This window comes from Petromyzon marinus, chromosome 24 (genome assembly GCF_048934315.1).
Source record: "Petromyzon marinus isolate PM22_M1 ecotype Great Lakes invasive population chromosome 24, UKy_Petmar_22M1.pri1.0, whole genome shotgun sequence".
NCBI lineage: Eukaryota > Metazoa > Chordata > Hyperoartia > Petromyzontiformes > Petromyzontidae > Petromyzon > Petromyzon marinus.
In genome coordinates, this window is record NC_133690.1 from 12,607,083 (window position 1) to 12,625,388 (window position 18,306).

Here is an 18,306-nt window from a genome sequence, read left to right on the forward strand (position 1 = left end):
GCGGGGAGAGCGAATCTGTAATTCAATGACGTGTGTGTGTACAGCCCTTTTGTCAATCCACTGCTGGATGACGAGGGCTTCCCCACACCACGTGGGATGTCAGGGAGTAGTTGGTTATACTTCACGTATGCTGGTGCGTGCAAGATGGTGAAAGAAAGGGGCATAGATGTCAGCAGCATCGAACATTAAACCCAAAGATTTTGCTGCACTGCGCTCTGCTGACAAACACGTTGCTGCCGCAGCCTATAACACCTGTTTTATACGTGACAATTGCCCCTCCGAGCACTCTCCCGGCTCAATCTCTGCTTAGCTTCTGAGTTCTGATGAAATCGGGCACATTCTGGGTGTAACAGTCGGAGGCAAATGTAAAGATGGGAACGAATGTTCACAGAATGGAATTAATGTCTCGTGAGCGAGTGAGCGAAAGTGGCAATTTGCATAGTCAATAGTTCAATTCCCACAGCTGCCCCATGGCTTTTTCTGTGGGGAAATTTCCACGGCCAGCCATCTGCTGTAAAGTGCATTCAACAAAGTAAAACCCATTGCGACATCACTCACAAGAGAAGGCCATTGTGGTCTAATGTCACATCCCCGAAAAACCCAAATTAGAAAGATTACCATCAATCCGTGCCCAAGAAAGCCCCGGTTTGCCGAAGAGCTAAAATCTCACAATTTCCCGTTTAAAGTAGATAATGGGACGGATAACTTCCAGTTTAAACGAAGGGCATTAATTACATATACAGACGCGTGCCAACAACAACAACAGCTTTATTTAAATCTACAAAGATTTACAAATCCCAGTGAGATGCTTCAGTGCGAAACAATCAGAGGTATAAGTACACCGTTCGTCGTGCACACAACGGTGCCAACAAGGGAAGACATTTTCAACAACTAAACGCAAGTGATCCCCCCCCCCTCCGCCTCCTGACGCCATCAGCAATTATTTGCACTTGAGTTCGAGAGAGGCCTTGTTCACATTTCAGCGGAAGCGTCACACGCCGTTCGTTTTTGGTGAAGGGGTAATTTTTCAGCTTCTATCGCCGAGAGCGAGGCGTAAAGTGGCGTTTGCTCACTCGGGGGTACGAGGAGGTCTGCCTCTGAGTCGCTCTCGCCCTGTGTGTGAGTGTGTGCGTCCATCCATCCCAGAGTACCTCTCTATCGCCGTGTGTCTCTCTCTTAGTGCCTCACTCCTCTCTCCTGCTGTGTCGGTCTCTTTGCATCCCCCATTGCCACTAAACCGTTGTTTCTCACTTATCTCAAGTCTCTCATCTTATCTCAAGTGTCTAATCTTATCTCACAAGTCTAATCTTATCTCACGCCTCTCATCTTATCTCAACTCTTTCATCTTATCTCAAGTCTCCCCCTTTGCCCATGACTCTTTCCCCAATGTGTGCAAGCCCTCTCCCCGCGTTTCTCTCTCCCCGTGTATTCTCTCTCCCCGCGTTTCTCTCTCCCCGCGTATTCTCTCTCCGTGCCTGTCGATGCACATGTGTGCGTATCCGTACCGGTTGTATTTGCATACGCGAGTGTACGTGGAAAATATCTGAGCCTCGCTTAGGTCGACTCAGCCTTAAATGAGTATGGTGTGTAAATATCAGCATTGGGGAGGCAAAGGACATGGTACTGGCCAGCCGCCCCCTTCTTGTGCCGTGTCGGCCTCCATATTTGCTCGCGAACAGCACTTGCTCAGAAAGTCTGTTTAAAAGGCTACATGGGGCGACCTGCAGACTTTAACTACTCCAAAGACTACGGGAGGTTACTCCCTCCTGTAGTCGCTACCATCGCGCTACTAAATTGCATCGATGATTTGGGTGTTTAGACCGCGGCAGATCAATGACGTGGCCTTCGTGGGCTATTGAACAAGCTAAACCGGCTCAGATGGAGGGGGCTAATACACGTGGACCCAAGCGACTGCACTCCTCTTTCAACACAATTATGATCCCTACAAGATTGGAGCCGTCTCCAGAAACAATAAGAATGCCCAAGAGGCCTAGCTCTGTATTCCCCTATATGGGGAAACCCATCCCTTCAAAATAGATAAGAAAGTCCGTAATATGGCAGGAATGGCAAAATAAAAAACATAAGGTTAATTCGAGACATAGTAGACTCACAAGGACACATTACTTATGAACAGAACACCAATTACTCGCTTCCCATTTTCTTAGGTATGCCCAACTCAGAGCGGTCTTGCGGGATAAGAACTATCCATAAACCGTACTGTCACCCAAACAACGTAGTGGCTCATGGACCCCGAACAGGAAAACAAGCTTTCAGTCAGCTACACCCTGCTACCAAGACAAGCCTCCGTACCACGACCGAAACCGACAAAAACCTGGTCTTCCCATAACGGTGCCCCTGTAGGAAGTGCCGCAAGAGACAACATCTGGGCTCGTATGCTACAACATCTTCACTCGGCCCGTCTCAGAGAAACACAATTTAAATTTCTCCATGGCTATTACTTAACTAACCAAAGAGGCAAATTCGACAAAACAACCTACCCCAACTGGCCACGATGCCACCCGGAACTCCTCAAACATACAGGCATTGCCTTTTGGAAATGTCCACACATTAACGAGGTTTTTTTTTTTCAAATGATCACTTTGCTACTTTAACCACATTCACAAAAAAAGTATCTCACCCTCACCAGAAACGTCACTTTTGGGGTTGAAACCTCAAGGTCTTTCCAGGGAGGCAAATACATTATTCCAAATGTTAAATGTTACGGCAAAACGCACCATTATAGCCAACTGGAAAGAGCATGCTCCCCCCAACACTGCAGGAATGGGCCAATACTTTGTCAAAAATGGCCGCTCTAGAGCGTCTAAGTGCAAAACTAAGGGGCAGGGAGGAAGCTTACCACCAAACGTGGAACTCCTTCACTACCTCACCTGCAGTGTGCATTGATTCTTAAAAGCGTTCATTGGGGCATTTAGGCCCTTTGTGTTTTTTGTTTTGTAAGTGCTCATATGCAACTTTGGACGTTTGCAAGTGTATATCTACAATCGTGTATATACGCGTGTTATACGCGTGTCTGAGTTCATGCATTCACTGAAAATGTGGTCTCGAAACCAGGAGGTTTGAGAATTATTGGCCCAAGGGGCAAGTGTGCAAGCGATAAGAAGGGAAGATATTTAACTCACCTCATTTGAATGATGCTGGGGTTGGCTGTAACTAGGTGTGTCTTTGTGCCAATGTCTGGCTCATACTGCTTTGTAATTGGGGGCAGGTTGCACCTTAAAGGACAAAAACAAATGACAAACAAGCATCGTCCAAACTCAATAATGTACATCTGTGCACCCGACATATATGAAGTATTTACAAATTTCGAACGCGCGCTTATGGCCCGAGTGTATATAGCGGCGTTTAAAGAATGTTTACATTTTTTTTACGAACGTTGCTTTGTGAATGGCTCATGGGAAGCCCAAGTTCAATGCTGCAGAAAATGTATGGCCATGTTCGGTAAATGCATGGCGTCAATCATGGACTCAAATACGATAAAGCAGTTCCTCGTTCGACGCTGTAGGTGCGCTCCTGCAAGGTGCCGTGTTCCGCGGAAACAAAAATTCCCCCATCAGAAATTACGTAAAAGGTGGGGGGGGGGGGGGTGGCTGCAAGATGCCACTCAGGCCGTGCAGCTCAAGAAAGTAGGAAGACTGCAAGTTCACGTGCGCGTGTGTGCGAGAAGCGCTCCCGACGAGTTAAGGACCGTGTCGGAGCGTGGACACGCATCGCGGTGTGAACGCGCGTTTTAAACGAGGACTCATCGTACCGGAAAAAATAAAATGGAATTTTTGTTGTTTTGTTTACAGCATATCAAATGCATAGAGCATGAAGCCCGGTGCAGTGGTTGTCAAGACTGGAATTGAAATCTCAAGGTCGCCGGTTCTGTCTCCGGGCGCGGCAGTCGGAACAATTCACGCGCCTTGTAAACTTCCCTCACCTCTGTTTTCCCGCAGCATTACAAACAGGTAAGCCGCAGGTTACGTGTGGTGGGGTAAAGTGTGGGTACCTCATCCAAGACGTCTGACCAGCGTGGATAAGTCGTCCAAAATACCCTTCTGGAGAGAGCTTTCCCGAACTAACTCTGGCGGAGGCTCTTCTGCCAGCAGTGGCGTGAGCGGGTAATTTGCAGGTTTGCACATTTATCTTTACTTTACAAACACACATATGAAGCAATGATCGAATAAGCATACTCTACATGTTGACCTGTACTAAAGTGTATACGTGAGCTGAATCTTAAATTGCGGCAACTTAATTAAATACGTGAATAGATGGAAGGGGAGTGTTGTAGACTGTACCGACCGCAGCCTGAATATATTTGATAACATTCCGTTAGTGTTGCAGAATTAAATCCAGGCCGTGTAAGCACACCTAGATGTACAAAAATAGCGCAGAGTACTTAGCGAGCTGCTTAGAGTGCAGTCAAAACAATAAATTAGTATTATTGCTAAATACGTCACTGAGTGTCAAATTGTGCTACTCTTCCATATCCAAGCTATTTAATTTATATGGTGAACGAAGGTCTGTGTATTTCATTGTTCACAACGCTCCACAACAACGCATCACGAACCCTCTCATTTGCCAAATCGCAAAGAATGGGACAGGGCAACTATATTGAACTGGTTAAAAAAAAATTGTATGCACAGCCCTTGATAAATGCACCGCTGGATGAAGGCCTCCACACACCTCTCAGTCATGGGGGTTGTTTGACCATACTTCACCACGCTGGTCGGTGCAGGTTGGTGAAGGAGGGGCCTTGGAAAAGTTCAGAAACACCACTGATCCTACCCACGGCTGGGAATCAAACTCCACCGGGCTTTTATCGGGGTTAACGATCGTCCTATCGCAGCAATAAATGAATGACAAAGTGACAATGAGCAATCGAACCGTGAACAAGTACCCCATAATCATTCACGGGTTACCCACCGGGCCTAATAGGTGAATTGCTTATCTGGGAACGTTGGATCTTACCGGAATATGACGTCAGCCTCGTCTATGTCTTTTCCACAGCCGTGGCCCAACATGATGGCACTGTTCCCAACGATGGCGCATCTCTTCAGAAGCTTCTGACCCAGCGGCTGGTGCTGCAAATACAAACAAAAAAAGACAAATATCCTCCGTGTAGCCTTAATAGACTGTTGGGGCAAGTGCTGTTAGCGAGCACCTATCAAGGCCGGCACGGCACACGAGGGGGTGGGTGGCCAGCAGCCACGCCCGGCCGCCTTTGTCTCCCTGGTAGCAATATTTACATGTTTCACCAGGTACTCATGTGAAGCTGAGTCGACCTAGGGGAGGCCCAGGACCGGTTCAGATAATTGTCACTGCTGTTGGCTGTGAGCGGGAATCGAACTCGGGTCACAGGGTCCATAGCGCAGCGCAATAACCACTACATTGAAAATGCACACACACACCCGCACACGTGAGCATTATCAACAGGTTATATAGCTTAAGGAATGCTACCACAGGGGTGTGATAGTCATCACGCTGGACTTGCAAATCCCAGAGGTCATCTATACGATTCGATCTCCTGCAGCGACGATTGACACAATGGTTAAAGTATCTTAAATCCCCCCCTCCCCCTCTGTACACCGAGCAGTATCAATGGTCAGAATCAGAATTTCATTTATCCTGGAGAAATCCGATAAGCTATGAAGCTCTCTTTCACAGACATCCAATGGTCACACTATAGTCAGTCGATCGGCAGGTCACGTTCGGTAGGGCACTTCAACCTCTTCCAACATGTGTGGCCAGGGTGGAAGAGTATACCGCATACTGAGGGGTATCAATAGAGCTCCCGCTAGTGAACGGCACACATTTACTGCCTGAGAGAGCACATGTACACACGTGCAGCCCTTTAATCGATCCACTGCTGGATGAGTGCCTCCCTACACCGTGCGGGTGTTTTGTGATCATACTTTGCCATGTTGGTCAGCAGTGACACCTGAAACTCGCACGATTGGCTACGTACGGCGCAAAACAAGTTCAACTTGCGCATATTCGACCTACGAACTTTCAGCGATACGAACAAACCTGTCCGTATGTCCAGTTGCCTGTTCAATAGACGGCGGTGGTCGTTCGGTGTCATTACCCAGCATTCCCAGAATTTCTGCCAGGGCCGCCACCAATGTCTGTTGTTGTGTTGTCGCTGTGGGGTTCACTACGACGCTCTCTCTCTGTGTGCTTTTCACGAACATAATGCTGTTGCCCGTTACAAGTTGATTCATGAACAGAAGAAGAGAGCAACTGTGCAGACATCACTTGGTACGTTTTTTCTACATCGGCATGACCTTTAAAAACCAGTGGCATCTACATCCGCAGAACATGAAGAACCAATTGCATCGACAGGAAATTATACAAATACTCTTTGGTTTTTTCGGTAAAGTCACGTAGGTAAAGACTTTACCGAAAAAACCAAAGAGTATGAATCCTTGCAGTCACGAAAGCTTCAAATCTAGAATTTTACAAATTTTAAAGCCATTCCCGGTGGTTGGTGTACATGCCGCATACCATGTTTGGAAATCGACAGGAGTAAAGTTGGACTTACGTATAAATCCAACTTACGAACAGAATTCTGGAACTTAACTCGTTCGTAAGTAGAGGAGTCCCCACCTAATTTTTTTTTAAAATAAAAATACACTTAAAATATATGTATTATTATGCACTGCCCTAAGAATGCCTCTCCCCTTATAATGTGGAATGAGCAAAACTCTCTGCGATGATAAGCTTTTAGCAGTGAGCAATGATATCATTAAATAATGCTTCATCATCGTCATCAGAAACGTGAAGGCGACGAAGGCCACGTGGCTTCAACCAATGTCCCCATTCCATTGTAGGAGGAGGCCTCGTGTAAGGCAAGGACGACGTCACAACCGACTGGGCGCGCGACCGGTACGGCGCCGCGATGGAAACGTCTCAAGATCCACTCTTTGCCCGCATGGAATTATTGGGGCACGGTGTACTCTATCCGTGTGTGTATAAAACAAATATTATGTTTCCCTTCTACGTGACTTTACCGAAAGAACCAAGGATATAAGTAGAACGTGTTGTCTATTTTTATTTAAAGTTGCGCATTTTGATGTGACGTCACATTTCTCAACCACCCGCTCCCCTCGTCACACATCGTCACAAATGTCTGATCCAGCCCCCCCCCCCCCCCCCTAGGTGCGTGACGTCATTTATGGACGGCCCCCAAGTTAGCAACTGAGGCGTTGCTCATCTGTTCTTTACAACCCTGAGCCAGTGTTGGAAATTACACATTCCTTATGGCAGGGACGAGTCTGCCCATAGTACAACCAGTGCTAACTTTAGAATCAGAATATATATTTAGACTTCTTTCACGCCGTACGAAGACAACCGTGCTAATAGGAGATGCGGGTGAAGGACAGCAAACTAAACACAAAAAAGCAGTTCTAAAGAATTGAATTTTCAATCTATCATTATAAGTGTATAGCTCTGGTGGCTTCCGAATATCGGAAGAAGAGCATTCCAGATGGCCGCAGAAGCGCATCCGGAACGCGCGACGCGGTGACCGTCTTTGTTCGATGCACGATCGATCGGCATAAGCAGATTGGATCGTGACTCATTCCGTTTAGCGTTCAACAACTTTAAAGTTCGTTGAGCACTGACTCTGCCATGCCACGCAGGGACAGAGGCCACAGCAGGGGGATCCTCTTCGAATATACGAGATGTACTGTATGGTGCTTTGATTTGCCATGTTCCTTCAAAACTGTGAGAAAGACACTATTAATTGATAATTACGTTAAAGGCCATCATTTCAGGTCATCAATCTACCGACCCTGAAGTGTGACTTTGTTTAGCGGTAAGGGGGTGGGAGTTCACAAAAACTAAACGGGGCAGGGGGTGACGGGAGAGTCAGTGCTCAACAAACTTTAAAGATTTTGATTTAAAGCTTTCGTGACTGCAGTAATTCATATTCTTAGTTTTTTCGGTAAAGTCACGTTGAAGAGAAACAACAAAATAACAAATCACACCTGATGATGACCGTTTGAGTTATGGTCGAAACGTCGTGAGAATTTTTTATTGTTTTATATATATTTTGTTATTTTGTTGTTTCTCTTCAACGTGACTTTACCGAAAAAACTAAGAATATAAACTTTAAAGATGTTGAACGCTCAACGGAATGAGTCACGATACAATCTGCTTGTGTTGATCGTGAATTTTGCTCCGGTTCTCACCCTGTGTACATGACGAAAAACCATGATGCCCGTCGATTAATTGCCACCCGTGTTAAAATATTGTACCAACATTCTTGTCAATTGACTGCAAACATCTTTATAATGGGGACTCATATTTGTGCTATAAAGAAGGCCCATTGCCCCGAAACTTCGCCTACTCATATATATTTCCTTTTGAAGGCACAGTGTTCCGTTTTTTTGCTATTTGTGCTTGTGCACCACTACCAACGCAGCAGGATCCCAAAAAAATGTGTACAACAGTGACTGAGCATTTACTTCAAGACGCCTTTTGCTCCATCAAGTTCGGAGGGCTTTACGTATGTTTTGCTACACACTGGTTTGTTTAGTTTCTCCATCAGTCTGCTTTGTTTCAGTGTTAACAACAACAAGAAAACCACATCAGCCATGAGAAAATGCAAAGGCTTAGTGTCGTTAAAGAGGTAGACTTTTTAAAATCATTACAAATATTACTTTGACAAAAGTCCACCATGTTATCCAAATTGTGCCTATGCTCTTTCTCGCGCTTGCTGTGCTGTGTTTTAAAATACGGTCAGCTACGCAAAAGCATTTCTGCTGCGTGCTCTCCCACCAGCATTATCAAGAGGGTCAGTGGAGCTTATTTCGATGGCCTGAGTAAATATAAGTTCCCTGGGCTGCAAGACTCAATGGCTACTTTGCATGTGAAATGGCGTGCAGACTGAGCGCCATGGAGACCACTGCATTGTGGTGTGATTGATCAGCGTTTTAATGCGTCTAAGCCAAAAACAATTTGGCTGTCTGCTGCATAACAACTACATGGTAATTTATTTTTTTCAAAGTTACGAGCCAATGCCTATCCAAAATAATGAGAGAGCAACGACGCAGATTCGTTGATATAAAAACTGTTATTTGCGTGCAGAAATCAAGCGCATCGAATTGCGTATGCGTGATCGTTCCGTAAAATATGCAACGATTGAAGATTTTAAAACTTTGCAAATGAAGGTCACAAAATGTCTTATCGTGTCCAAGTATCATTTCATAACAAATAAAATGTAATGAAGCAGGTGTTGCTTTAAAATGAGATCATTGGCAACACTAAAATTAATGCGTATTTAAAGTTTCATGTATCAAACACACATATAAGGTGGCCCAAAATTTCCGATCAGTATGGTTGGCTACCTACAGTGCGAAAGAAGTTCAACATGCATAGATACAGAGGGTTTTACTGGTAGGCAACGTAGTGGACTGGAAGCCCAACCGGGATTTATTCACAGGAGGCAGGGGATTAATTGTGTATGTCTGTGGATGTCTGTCCACGTGTATCCGGACACCCGGATATATAACAAATGCGCTCCTAGTGGGCATTACTGGTAGGAAACGTAGTGGACTGGAAGCCCAACCGGGATTATCACAGGAGGCAGGGGATTCATTGTGTATGTCTGTGGATGTCTGTCCACGTGTATCCGGACACCCGGATAAAATGGGAGGGGTGGGGCTGGGTGGAGAGGGGAGGGTGGGGAGGGGCTGGGTGGGGAGGGTGGGGAGGGGAGGGTGGGGAGGGGCTGGGTGGGGAGGGGCTGGGTGGGGAGGGTGGGGCTGGGTGGGGGGTGGGAGGGGTGAGGCACGGTGGGGAGGGGCTGGTCACCAAGTGGTGCCCTTATAAAACTCAATGTTTAACCTACTCACGCCGGCTTGTGCCCGCCCTCACAGTCGGGCATATTGTGCGGAATACACCACGTGGTGCCGTTGACCCTGGCCATTGACCAAGCAACCCAACGTTCCTACCAGCTCCCTCCGCAGGAATGTGTTTTCATTTACAGGCATACGCCGATTTACGCCCAGGATGCGTTCCCGAAAATCAAAACATAAATCGAAGTACTTAATTCAAAGGATGTTGGATGGATTGTAACGTGGCACAGAACCTAAATAGAGGATGCTCAGTAACCCATTGTGCATCGAGGCTGTACAACCATCGGTGTGAAAGTGTGTATTATTGATACATTCCGATATATGATTTACCTTATCTATTATACTACTAGCTTTTGTGCCCGTTCACTTAAATACGGGCCAAAAAGGGGAAAAATACTAGTTGTTCGGGCACCCAACAGCCTATTAGTAAGGGATTTGTCACGTAAACAAAATGCCAATAAGTTACTACTTCAGCCCACCGGTGTTGGAGAGTAAATCCAGAACATTTACAATTTGAGTAGTACGACGTTTCGCTGGTAATTACATCCAGCATCATCTGGTGATTTGCCAGAATAGTGAAGGAATGATGACGTCGTCCTGCTGCTCTGTTTAAGACCGGAATCAGGTGGATTGCTTCACTATTCTGCCAAATCTTCCGATGATGCTGGGTGTAATTACCAGCGAAACGTCGTACTACTCAAATTGTAAATGTTGTAGATTTACTCTCCAACACACCGGTGGGCTGAAGTAGTAACTAATCGGCGTTTTGTTTACGTGACAAATCCCTTAAAGAATTGGCTGTCGGGTGGTGGAAGATTACGACACATTTATACTTACACGATTTAACCCAAAAACCTTTACGAGGAATGTTTCACATCCAAAAGTTTTCGAGATAGATGAAGCGGCGGGGGTAGGCGTGCCTTTCGCCCGTGGTCTATTGTTGAGTTTGGGAGCACGTGGCATTGCTTCCCCAACTCAACGGCTTCCTCCTCCACAGCCAATCAGCGCACTCGCGAACGCTGCGTGGAATCTACGTGGAGTGGGCGTGCAGTCTGGGACAGCTCGGTGCCAAGATCTCCCGTGAAGCCTTATACAGTAACAGGCTGTTGGGGCAAGTGCTGTTAGCGAGCAGCACCTATGAAGGCTACCGGCACGGCACTGGGGAAACAAAGGCGGTTTTGGTGCACCTGTTGCACCAAAACATGCTACACATGTTGCACCAAAACATGCTACACATGTTGCACCATGTTTAAACACCGCCCCAGGTACTCATGTGATGCTGAGTCGACCTAGGGGAGGCCCACGATCGGTTCAGGTAATCATCACTGGTGTTGGTGGCTGTTCAGCGGGAATCGAACTTGGGTCGCCGGGTTTGTAGCGCAGCTCGCTAAGCACTACACTACCACTCCTGAGAGCCCTGTGGTGCACACCCACGACACCACAGCCACTCCATCCATACTCTCCGATTCTTTGGTAGTAAAACAAAATACCGTGCAGAAAGAACCCGTACAGAATGAGTGGCAAGTGTTTATAAAATGTTCTTTCAGATCATAGAAACAGAATAACAATGACAAAAATAAAGGTCAATCGACTATGGAAGCAAGAAGGGTTTAGGAAAGATTTTTTTTTTACTTTTGACAACATTCAAACCATTGATCAGATTCTGGAAAAGACCAAAGTATTTCAAGGACTATTGTGCCTGGCCTTCTTAGACTATGAAAGAGCATTTGTTTCAGTAGAGATTAGTATAATTATCCAAGCTGTCACAAGACAGGGTCCGATTAAAAAAATATAATAAAAAAATTCAAGATCATCACAAGCCACACTAAGATTATATAAGGAAGTACCAAAATACATGTTCAACTGTGAGTCAGCCAAGACAATGAGATGATATTTTCTGAATGTCATATTGGAGAAACACGAGCCAAAAATATTACTGGAGGATATATATAAAACCATCTCAGATTTGCTGACATGACATGGCCATTACAACAAATTGGAATCAACAGCAGGAAATTATAGCACAACTATGAAAAAAAAGGCCGAAGAGAATATGAATCGAAAATAATTAAATGTGAATTTCCAAAAAAAGTAATGAACAAGTTTGCTAAAATTAAAATATCGGTCAAATGGAAAAACAGAATAACATAGAACTACTGGCCATCTGTGAAAAAAAAATTGTATAGCTCATCGTATTACTCCAATGTAAATAAATATTCAGATTCTGATAGAATAAACACTGATCCAAAAGGACAAGCATACAATAGGCCACATTTAGTGCAAAGATCTCTCCCGACGTCACGAGAGAGAAGCCAGAGACATACATGGGCTGTTGTGGCGATGGGCCACCACTGCATAAAATGTCACCTATCAGACGCCTTTCCTTTTGGGGCAGCGCTAACGACGAGTGTGTCGAATGAGGTTGTGATCTGTACTTGTGCATCACTGCCAGCACAATAGCACAAACTAATATTTAATATTGGGGTATTCCCTGCGCAGTTACAATTTTTTTTTAACGTGTTTATCCAGGAGACCCACACTGACTTATATGAGACTTTTTCAGGAGGATCCCAATTAAAGTGTTTATATTTCGATTTAAAGCTTTCGTGACTGCAAGGATTCATCTTCTTTGGTTCTTTCGGTAAAGTCACGTAGAATGAGAATAAAATAATAAAATAAAATAAGACAATTAAATTCTCACGACGTTTCGGCCACAACACAAGTAGCCTTCTTCAGGTGAAAGAACAGAACTGTCGGGACGACAGAGCTTGAATGAACGCTGTTAAGATTCGTAGCGTCTTTTAAGCTCGGTGAGAGGCGTGGAGAGCCTTGACAAAGGAGTTTACCTATCAAAGCAGGAGAATTTAGCATTGAAATAGCTGAGGGATTAGCTTGTGACAGAAATAGCTGTATTAAAGTCAGAGTTTACATATCAACAGAGACATTTAGTATATGGACGCTAAAGGCCTCCAACTACCAACTATCATAAAGTAAACCGATGTGAAAAAACTCAATCTATATTACATCAATATAATAAATGTACTTAATATATTCTTCAATAAGCTGAGCTATTAATCACAAAGCAACTGGGTATACACTACACTATATAATGAATACCATATAGTAAGCCAACTGGCTACCATGAGAGATTCGTTCATGAGGCCATCCACATATACAAGCACAGAGACAATTTCAACCGAGAAGATGGATTCTGGCTTAGTAACCATTGGAAAGACGTTTTAAACCATTTCGGTTCCTAATTAATTGCATTTTACGGTGACCGTCAGACCGCAGCTCTTTCGCTAGCATTGCCTCTTAATACCTCTCACACCACGGTTAATGGTATGGTTTATAACATGGAGTATAACAGCGCATTGTAGTTGTTTCCCTCTCCCCCCTCCTCCGTTCCGAGGATGGATTGACTCATCCGCCTGAACGTTGCTGTCCGTGGTTCTGGTGTTGAGGGGAAGGGAAAAAACCACCATTTTTCGCCATATGGCATTGATATATAACGACTTATTGTTGGTGGCTCAGCTGATTGGAGAGTATATAGTTTATTGATAACATTGAGGTAGCTTATATATTTTTTTTATTGGTTTACTATATGGTATTCATTATATAGTGTAGTGTATACCCAGTTGCTTTGTGATTAATAGCTCAGCTTATTGAATATATTAAGTACATTTATTATATTGATGTAATATAGATTGAGTTTTTTCACATCGGTTTACTTTATGATAGTTGGTAGTTGGAGGCCTTTAGCGTCCATATACTAAATGCCTCTGTTGATATGTAAACTTTGACTTTAACACGGCTATTTCTGTCACAAGCTAATCCCTCAGCTATTTCAATGCCAAATTCTCCTGCTTTGATAGGTAAACTCCTTTGTCAAGGCTCTCCACGCCTCTCACCGAGCTTAAAAGACGCTATGAATCTTAACAGCGTTCATTCAAGCTCTGTCGTCCCAACAGTTCTGTTCTTTCACCTGAAGAAGGCTACTTGTGCTGTGGCCGAAACGTCGTAAGAATTTTATTGTATTCTTTTATTATTTTATTCTCATTCTATGTGACTTTACCGAAAGAACCAAAGAAGATGAATCCTTGCAGTCACGAAAGCTTTAAATCGAAAAGACCAAAGAGCTCTCCAAGGATGTCAGGGACAAGAATGTAGACCTACACAAGGCTGGAATGAGCGACAAGACCATTGCCAAGCAGCTTGGTGAGAAGGTGACAACAGTTAGTGTGATTATTCGCAAGTGGAAGAAACACAAAAGAACTGTCAATCTCCCTCGACCTGGGGCTCCATGCAAGATCTCACCTCGTGGAGTTGCAATGATCATGAGAACGGTGAGGAATCAGCCCAGAACTACACGGGAGGATCTTGTCAATGATCTCAAGGCAGCTGGGACCATAGTCACCAAGAAAACAATTGGTAACACACTACGCCGTGAAGGACTGAAATCCTGCAGCGCCCGCAAGGTCCCCCTGCTCAAGAAAGCACATATACATGCCCGTCTGAAGTTTGCCAATGAACATCGGAATGTTTTTTTCCGGTAAAGTCACGTATGTGGAAATACCACAAAATTATATTAAAACAAATCAATCACGGCGTTTTGACCGCAACACAAGCGATCTTCATCAGGTGTAAAAAACAAGTAGGTGACATCAACGCAACACATAGAGAGCGTTAAACTGCACGGAGGTAAATACAACAAGCTATGAGAGACGAGAATTAAACAAACCTAAGAAAAAATTACGCGATGCAAAACCAGTCGGCCAACGACACAGTTAGACACTTACCTGGCGGACCAGATTTGTCTATGCTGGTATGTTCAATCCAGAGGTTGAACACGAAAATTTAACACTCTTCTGAAATTCGTGGTCCGCCAGGTGTCTGTGTTGTTGGCCTGACTGGTTGTGCTTCACGTAATTTTTTCTTAGGTTTGTTGAATTCTCGTCTCTCATCTTCTTGTTGTATTTACCTCCGTGCAGTTTAACGCTCTCTATGTGTTGCGTTGATGTCACCCTATATGCTCCCTCGCTATTTATTTTTTACACCTGATGAAGATCGCTTGTGTTGCGGTCGAAACGTCGTGATTGATTTGTTTTAATATAATTTTGTGGTATTTCCACATACGTGACTTTACCGGAAAAAAAACAATGAGTAATTTATGCAGTCACGAAAGCTTTAATTCTTCATTAACATCTGAATGATTCAGAGGACAACTGGGTGAAAGTGTTGTGGTCAGATGAGACCAAAATGGAGCTCTTTGGCATCAACTCAACTCACCGTGTTTGGAGGAGGAGGAATGCTGCCTATGACCCCAAGAACGCCATCCCCACCGTCAAACATGGAGGTGGAAACATTATGCTTTGGGGGGTATTTTTCTGCTAAGGGGACAGGAAAACTTCACCGCATCAAAGGGACGATGGACGGGGCCATGTACCGTCAAATATTGGGTGAGAACCTCCTTCCCTCAGCCAGGGCATTGAAAATGGGTCGTGGATGGGTATTCCAGCATGACAATGACCCAAAACACACGGCCAAGGCAACAAAGGAGTGGCTCAAGAAGAAGCACATTAAGGTCCTGGAGTGGCCTAGCCAGTCTCCAGACCTTAATCCCATAGAAAATCTGTGGAGGGAGCTGAAGGTTCGTGTTGCCAAACGTCAGCCTCGAAACCTTAATGACTTGGAGAAGATCTGCAAAGAGAAGTGGGACAAAGTCCCTCCTAAGATGTGTGCAAACCTGGTGGCCAACTACAAGAAACGTCTGACCTCTGTGATTGCCAACAAGGGTTTTGCCATCAAGTACTAAGTCATGTTTTGCAGAGGGGGTCAAATACTTATTTCCCTCATTAAAATGCAAATCAATTTATAACATTTTTGACGTGCGTTTTTCTGGATTTTGTTGTTATTCTCTCTCACTGTTCAAATAAACCTACCATTAAAATTATAGACTGATCATTTATTTGTCAGTGGGCAAACGTACAAAATCAGCAGGGGATCAAATACTTTTTTCCCTCACTGTATGTTCTCGCGTTGGCGATTGCCAGTTGGCACAACATTGTTTCAAGCTGTATCCACTTTTATTAACAGTTTACATTCCTGTCAACCCATATGGTTTACCCCGTATTCTTGTACAGGGAAATTGAGTTTGCAGGTTCATTCAGCCATTTCAATATGGCCAAAACAAACCATAATTCTGTCTATGTGTTTATATTTATCCCTTGTGATGGGACTTTGTAGGATGAACGTTGAGATTTATAATGGCATGGGGTGACCAATAAGGCCTGAATTGGTCTGTAACAAGGTAAGCACTGACTTACTCTTTTCCTCAATTCCAAGTGTGCATCACTCCACGCTTCCTTGCCAACGTCTGAGTTTTTTTGCGGAATTTTTTGTTAATGACCCCGTTTCTGAATCATTTGAAGTGTATAGGTAAAAGTGCAGCCCTCCAATTTCATGCCAACACTACTGGTGGAAGGGCCCCCACTAGACGGCGCTCTAGAGAGCCCCTCTGGCAGGTATTTGGCCTACTCTTCCACACTGGAAAGGCGTCTTGGAAGAGGTACCCATTCATACGGCTGGATGGACAAAAGCCGGGGTGGGTTTAAGGAACTTGCAACCATTGTTTCAACTACCACACCAAGAGATAAAGTCAAACCAGCCACCTTTGGCTTCCAAGTCACGTGTGCTTACCGTTACAAAGCAGCAGCATCCCTATGCAGCATACACACAAGACTGAAATCCAGGAAAGGTGATAAGAGTTAACAAGTGACAAAAGGTCTTGGAAGTGGAAGTATTTACACTTTACCCCACGACACGTGAAATTAATTGACTAACTGTGCTATACTCACTGATACTGCTGGATGGACAAAGCCGGGGTGGATTCCATAAACTTGCAACCATTATTTCAACTGCCACGCCGGGAGATCGAATCAAACCTGGGACCTCTGGATTGCGAGTCCAGTGTGCTCAGTGTTTATACCACAGCAGCCAACCGTGCTAACCTCCAATGAGCACGGTTGGCTACAGTAACGGTGCGAAATATGTTCAACATACATACAGCGGAATCCCCCATGAAGCACACACACGAGACTAAAATCCGTGAACGGTTTATCGTCGATAAGGGGTCCTCACAGGTGGGAATAGACCAAAGGTGTCGTTGTCCACAGTGATCCAATGGAACAGCTCTCCGTCAAACCAGATCTTCTTTCCCACCGGAGAATTCGTCTGCGTGAGAGCGAAGCTTTTCAGCGGGTCACAGCACTTCTCAATCTTTTGCCTGCGAGAGAACACATGCATGCGGTAATGACATCACCACCAGCACATTGGCAAAAAGCGAATATCTTTCTGTTTATAGCCTCACTGTGGCGTCAAGCCGCCGCTGACGCCAAGAGATAAGGGATCCCCCCTCCCAAAGCGGGCGTCATTAGATTCGTGAGAAAATAAGGGTGCATCGAATATCAGTTAAAATCCATGATAAGGTAATACACACAATTGCCAATTAACCTCTCTCATCTCTATCTTGTCTGCACATCGTTCCTTTCACCTCACTTCATCCTCACTTTCATCATGGGACCTGTCTTCAAAAGGCTTCTGTTTGGTGTTTTAACATCTTAACACCTGTTTTATTGTTTTAACATCTTAACACCTGTTTTATTGTTTTAACATCTTAGCACAACTGTTTTATTGTTTTAACATCTTAACACCTGTTTTATTGTTTTAACATCTTAACACCTGTTTTATTTCCAGAAAGGGTAAAACCAATTTTTTTATTTGGATACCGGCAAGAAAGGTCCCATGATGTAGCTGCTCACCACGACCGATAAATGCCCTGATAGTGGCATTGTCTTTGTGCTGTTCTCCTTTTGGCGTTCTATAGTCAAACACTATTTGAGACTAGGTTCTAAAGAAAGCTGTCTCTGGTGTGGACCATTCAGTTTAAAAAAAAAATGCGCATATGAAATCTTGACTTAAAGCTTTCGTGACTGCAGGAATTCATATTCTTTGGGTCTTTCGGTAAAGTCACGTAGATAGGTTCAAATAAAATACCAAAAAACGACGACGTCTCGATCGCAACACAAGCGGTCGTCATCAGGAAAAGGGGGTTAGCTTCTAAAGGCAAACTGTTTATAAAGGTTTGAAATGGGCGTAGCCCAAATGTCAGCAGCATGGGCGAGGCTGCTTATGTTAATGTAAGTGGTGGGCAGCGAACGCGACGGTGGTGGGTTTCGAGCATAAAATTCCAGGCGTCCGCCTGCCCATATTTTCACTAATTGTGAATGTGTACACGGTTACTTCAAATTTAAATCAGGATTCTCAAAATCACCACGTGCAGTGCACATTGACACTCCACAAGACAGACATGGTGAAGTAACATTTCTTCAAGTAACCATGCTTGCGATAATTCTCATCATTATCAGTCAGCTCTGTCTCAATT

The 18,306-nt window shown here is 44.5% G+C and overlaps 1 protein-coding gene across 1 annotated transcript in view; it reads right to left on the minus strand.

The window, feature by feature from the left end:
* LOC103091726 (alpha-N-acetylneuraminide alpha-2,8-sialyltransferase) overlaps positions 1-18,306 on the minus strand; it is a 48,211-nt gene that overhangs the window by 21,488 nt on the left and 8,417 nt on the right. Inside the window, exons 3-5 of the mRNA XM_076069414.1 lie at positions 17,004-17,148; positions 4,972-5,084; positions 3,141-3,233 (exon numbers count right to left, since the gene is read on the minus strand). Of these exons, the coding sequence (XP_075925529.1) occupies positions 3,141-3,233; positions 4,972-5,084; positions 17,004-17,148 (351 nt within the window). The remainder of the gene's footprint in view (positions 1-3,140; positions 3,234-4,971; positions 5,085-17,003; positions 17,149-18,306) is intronic.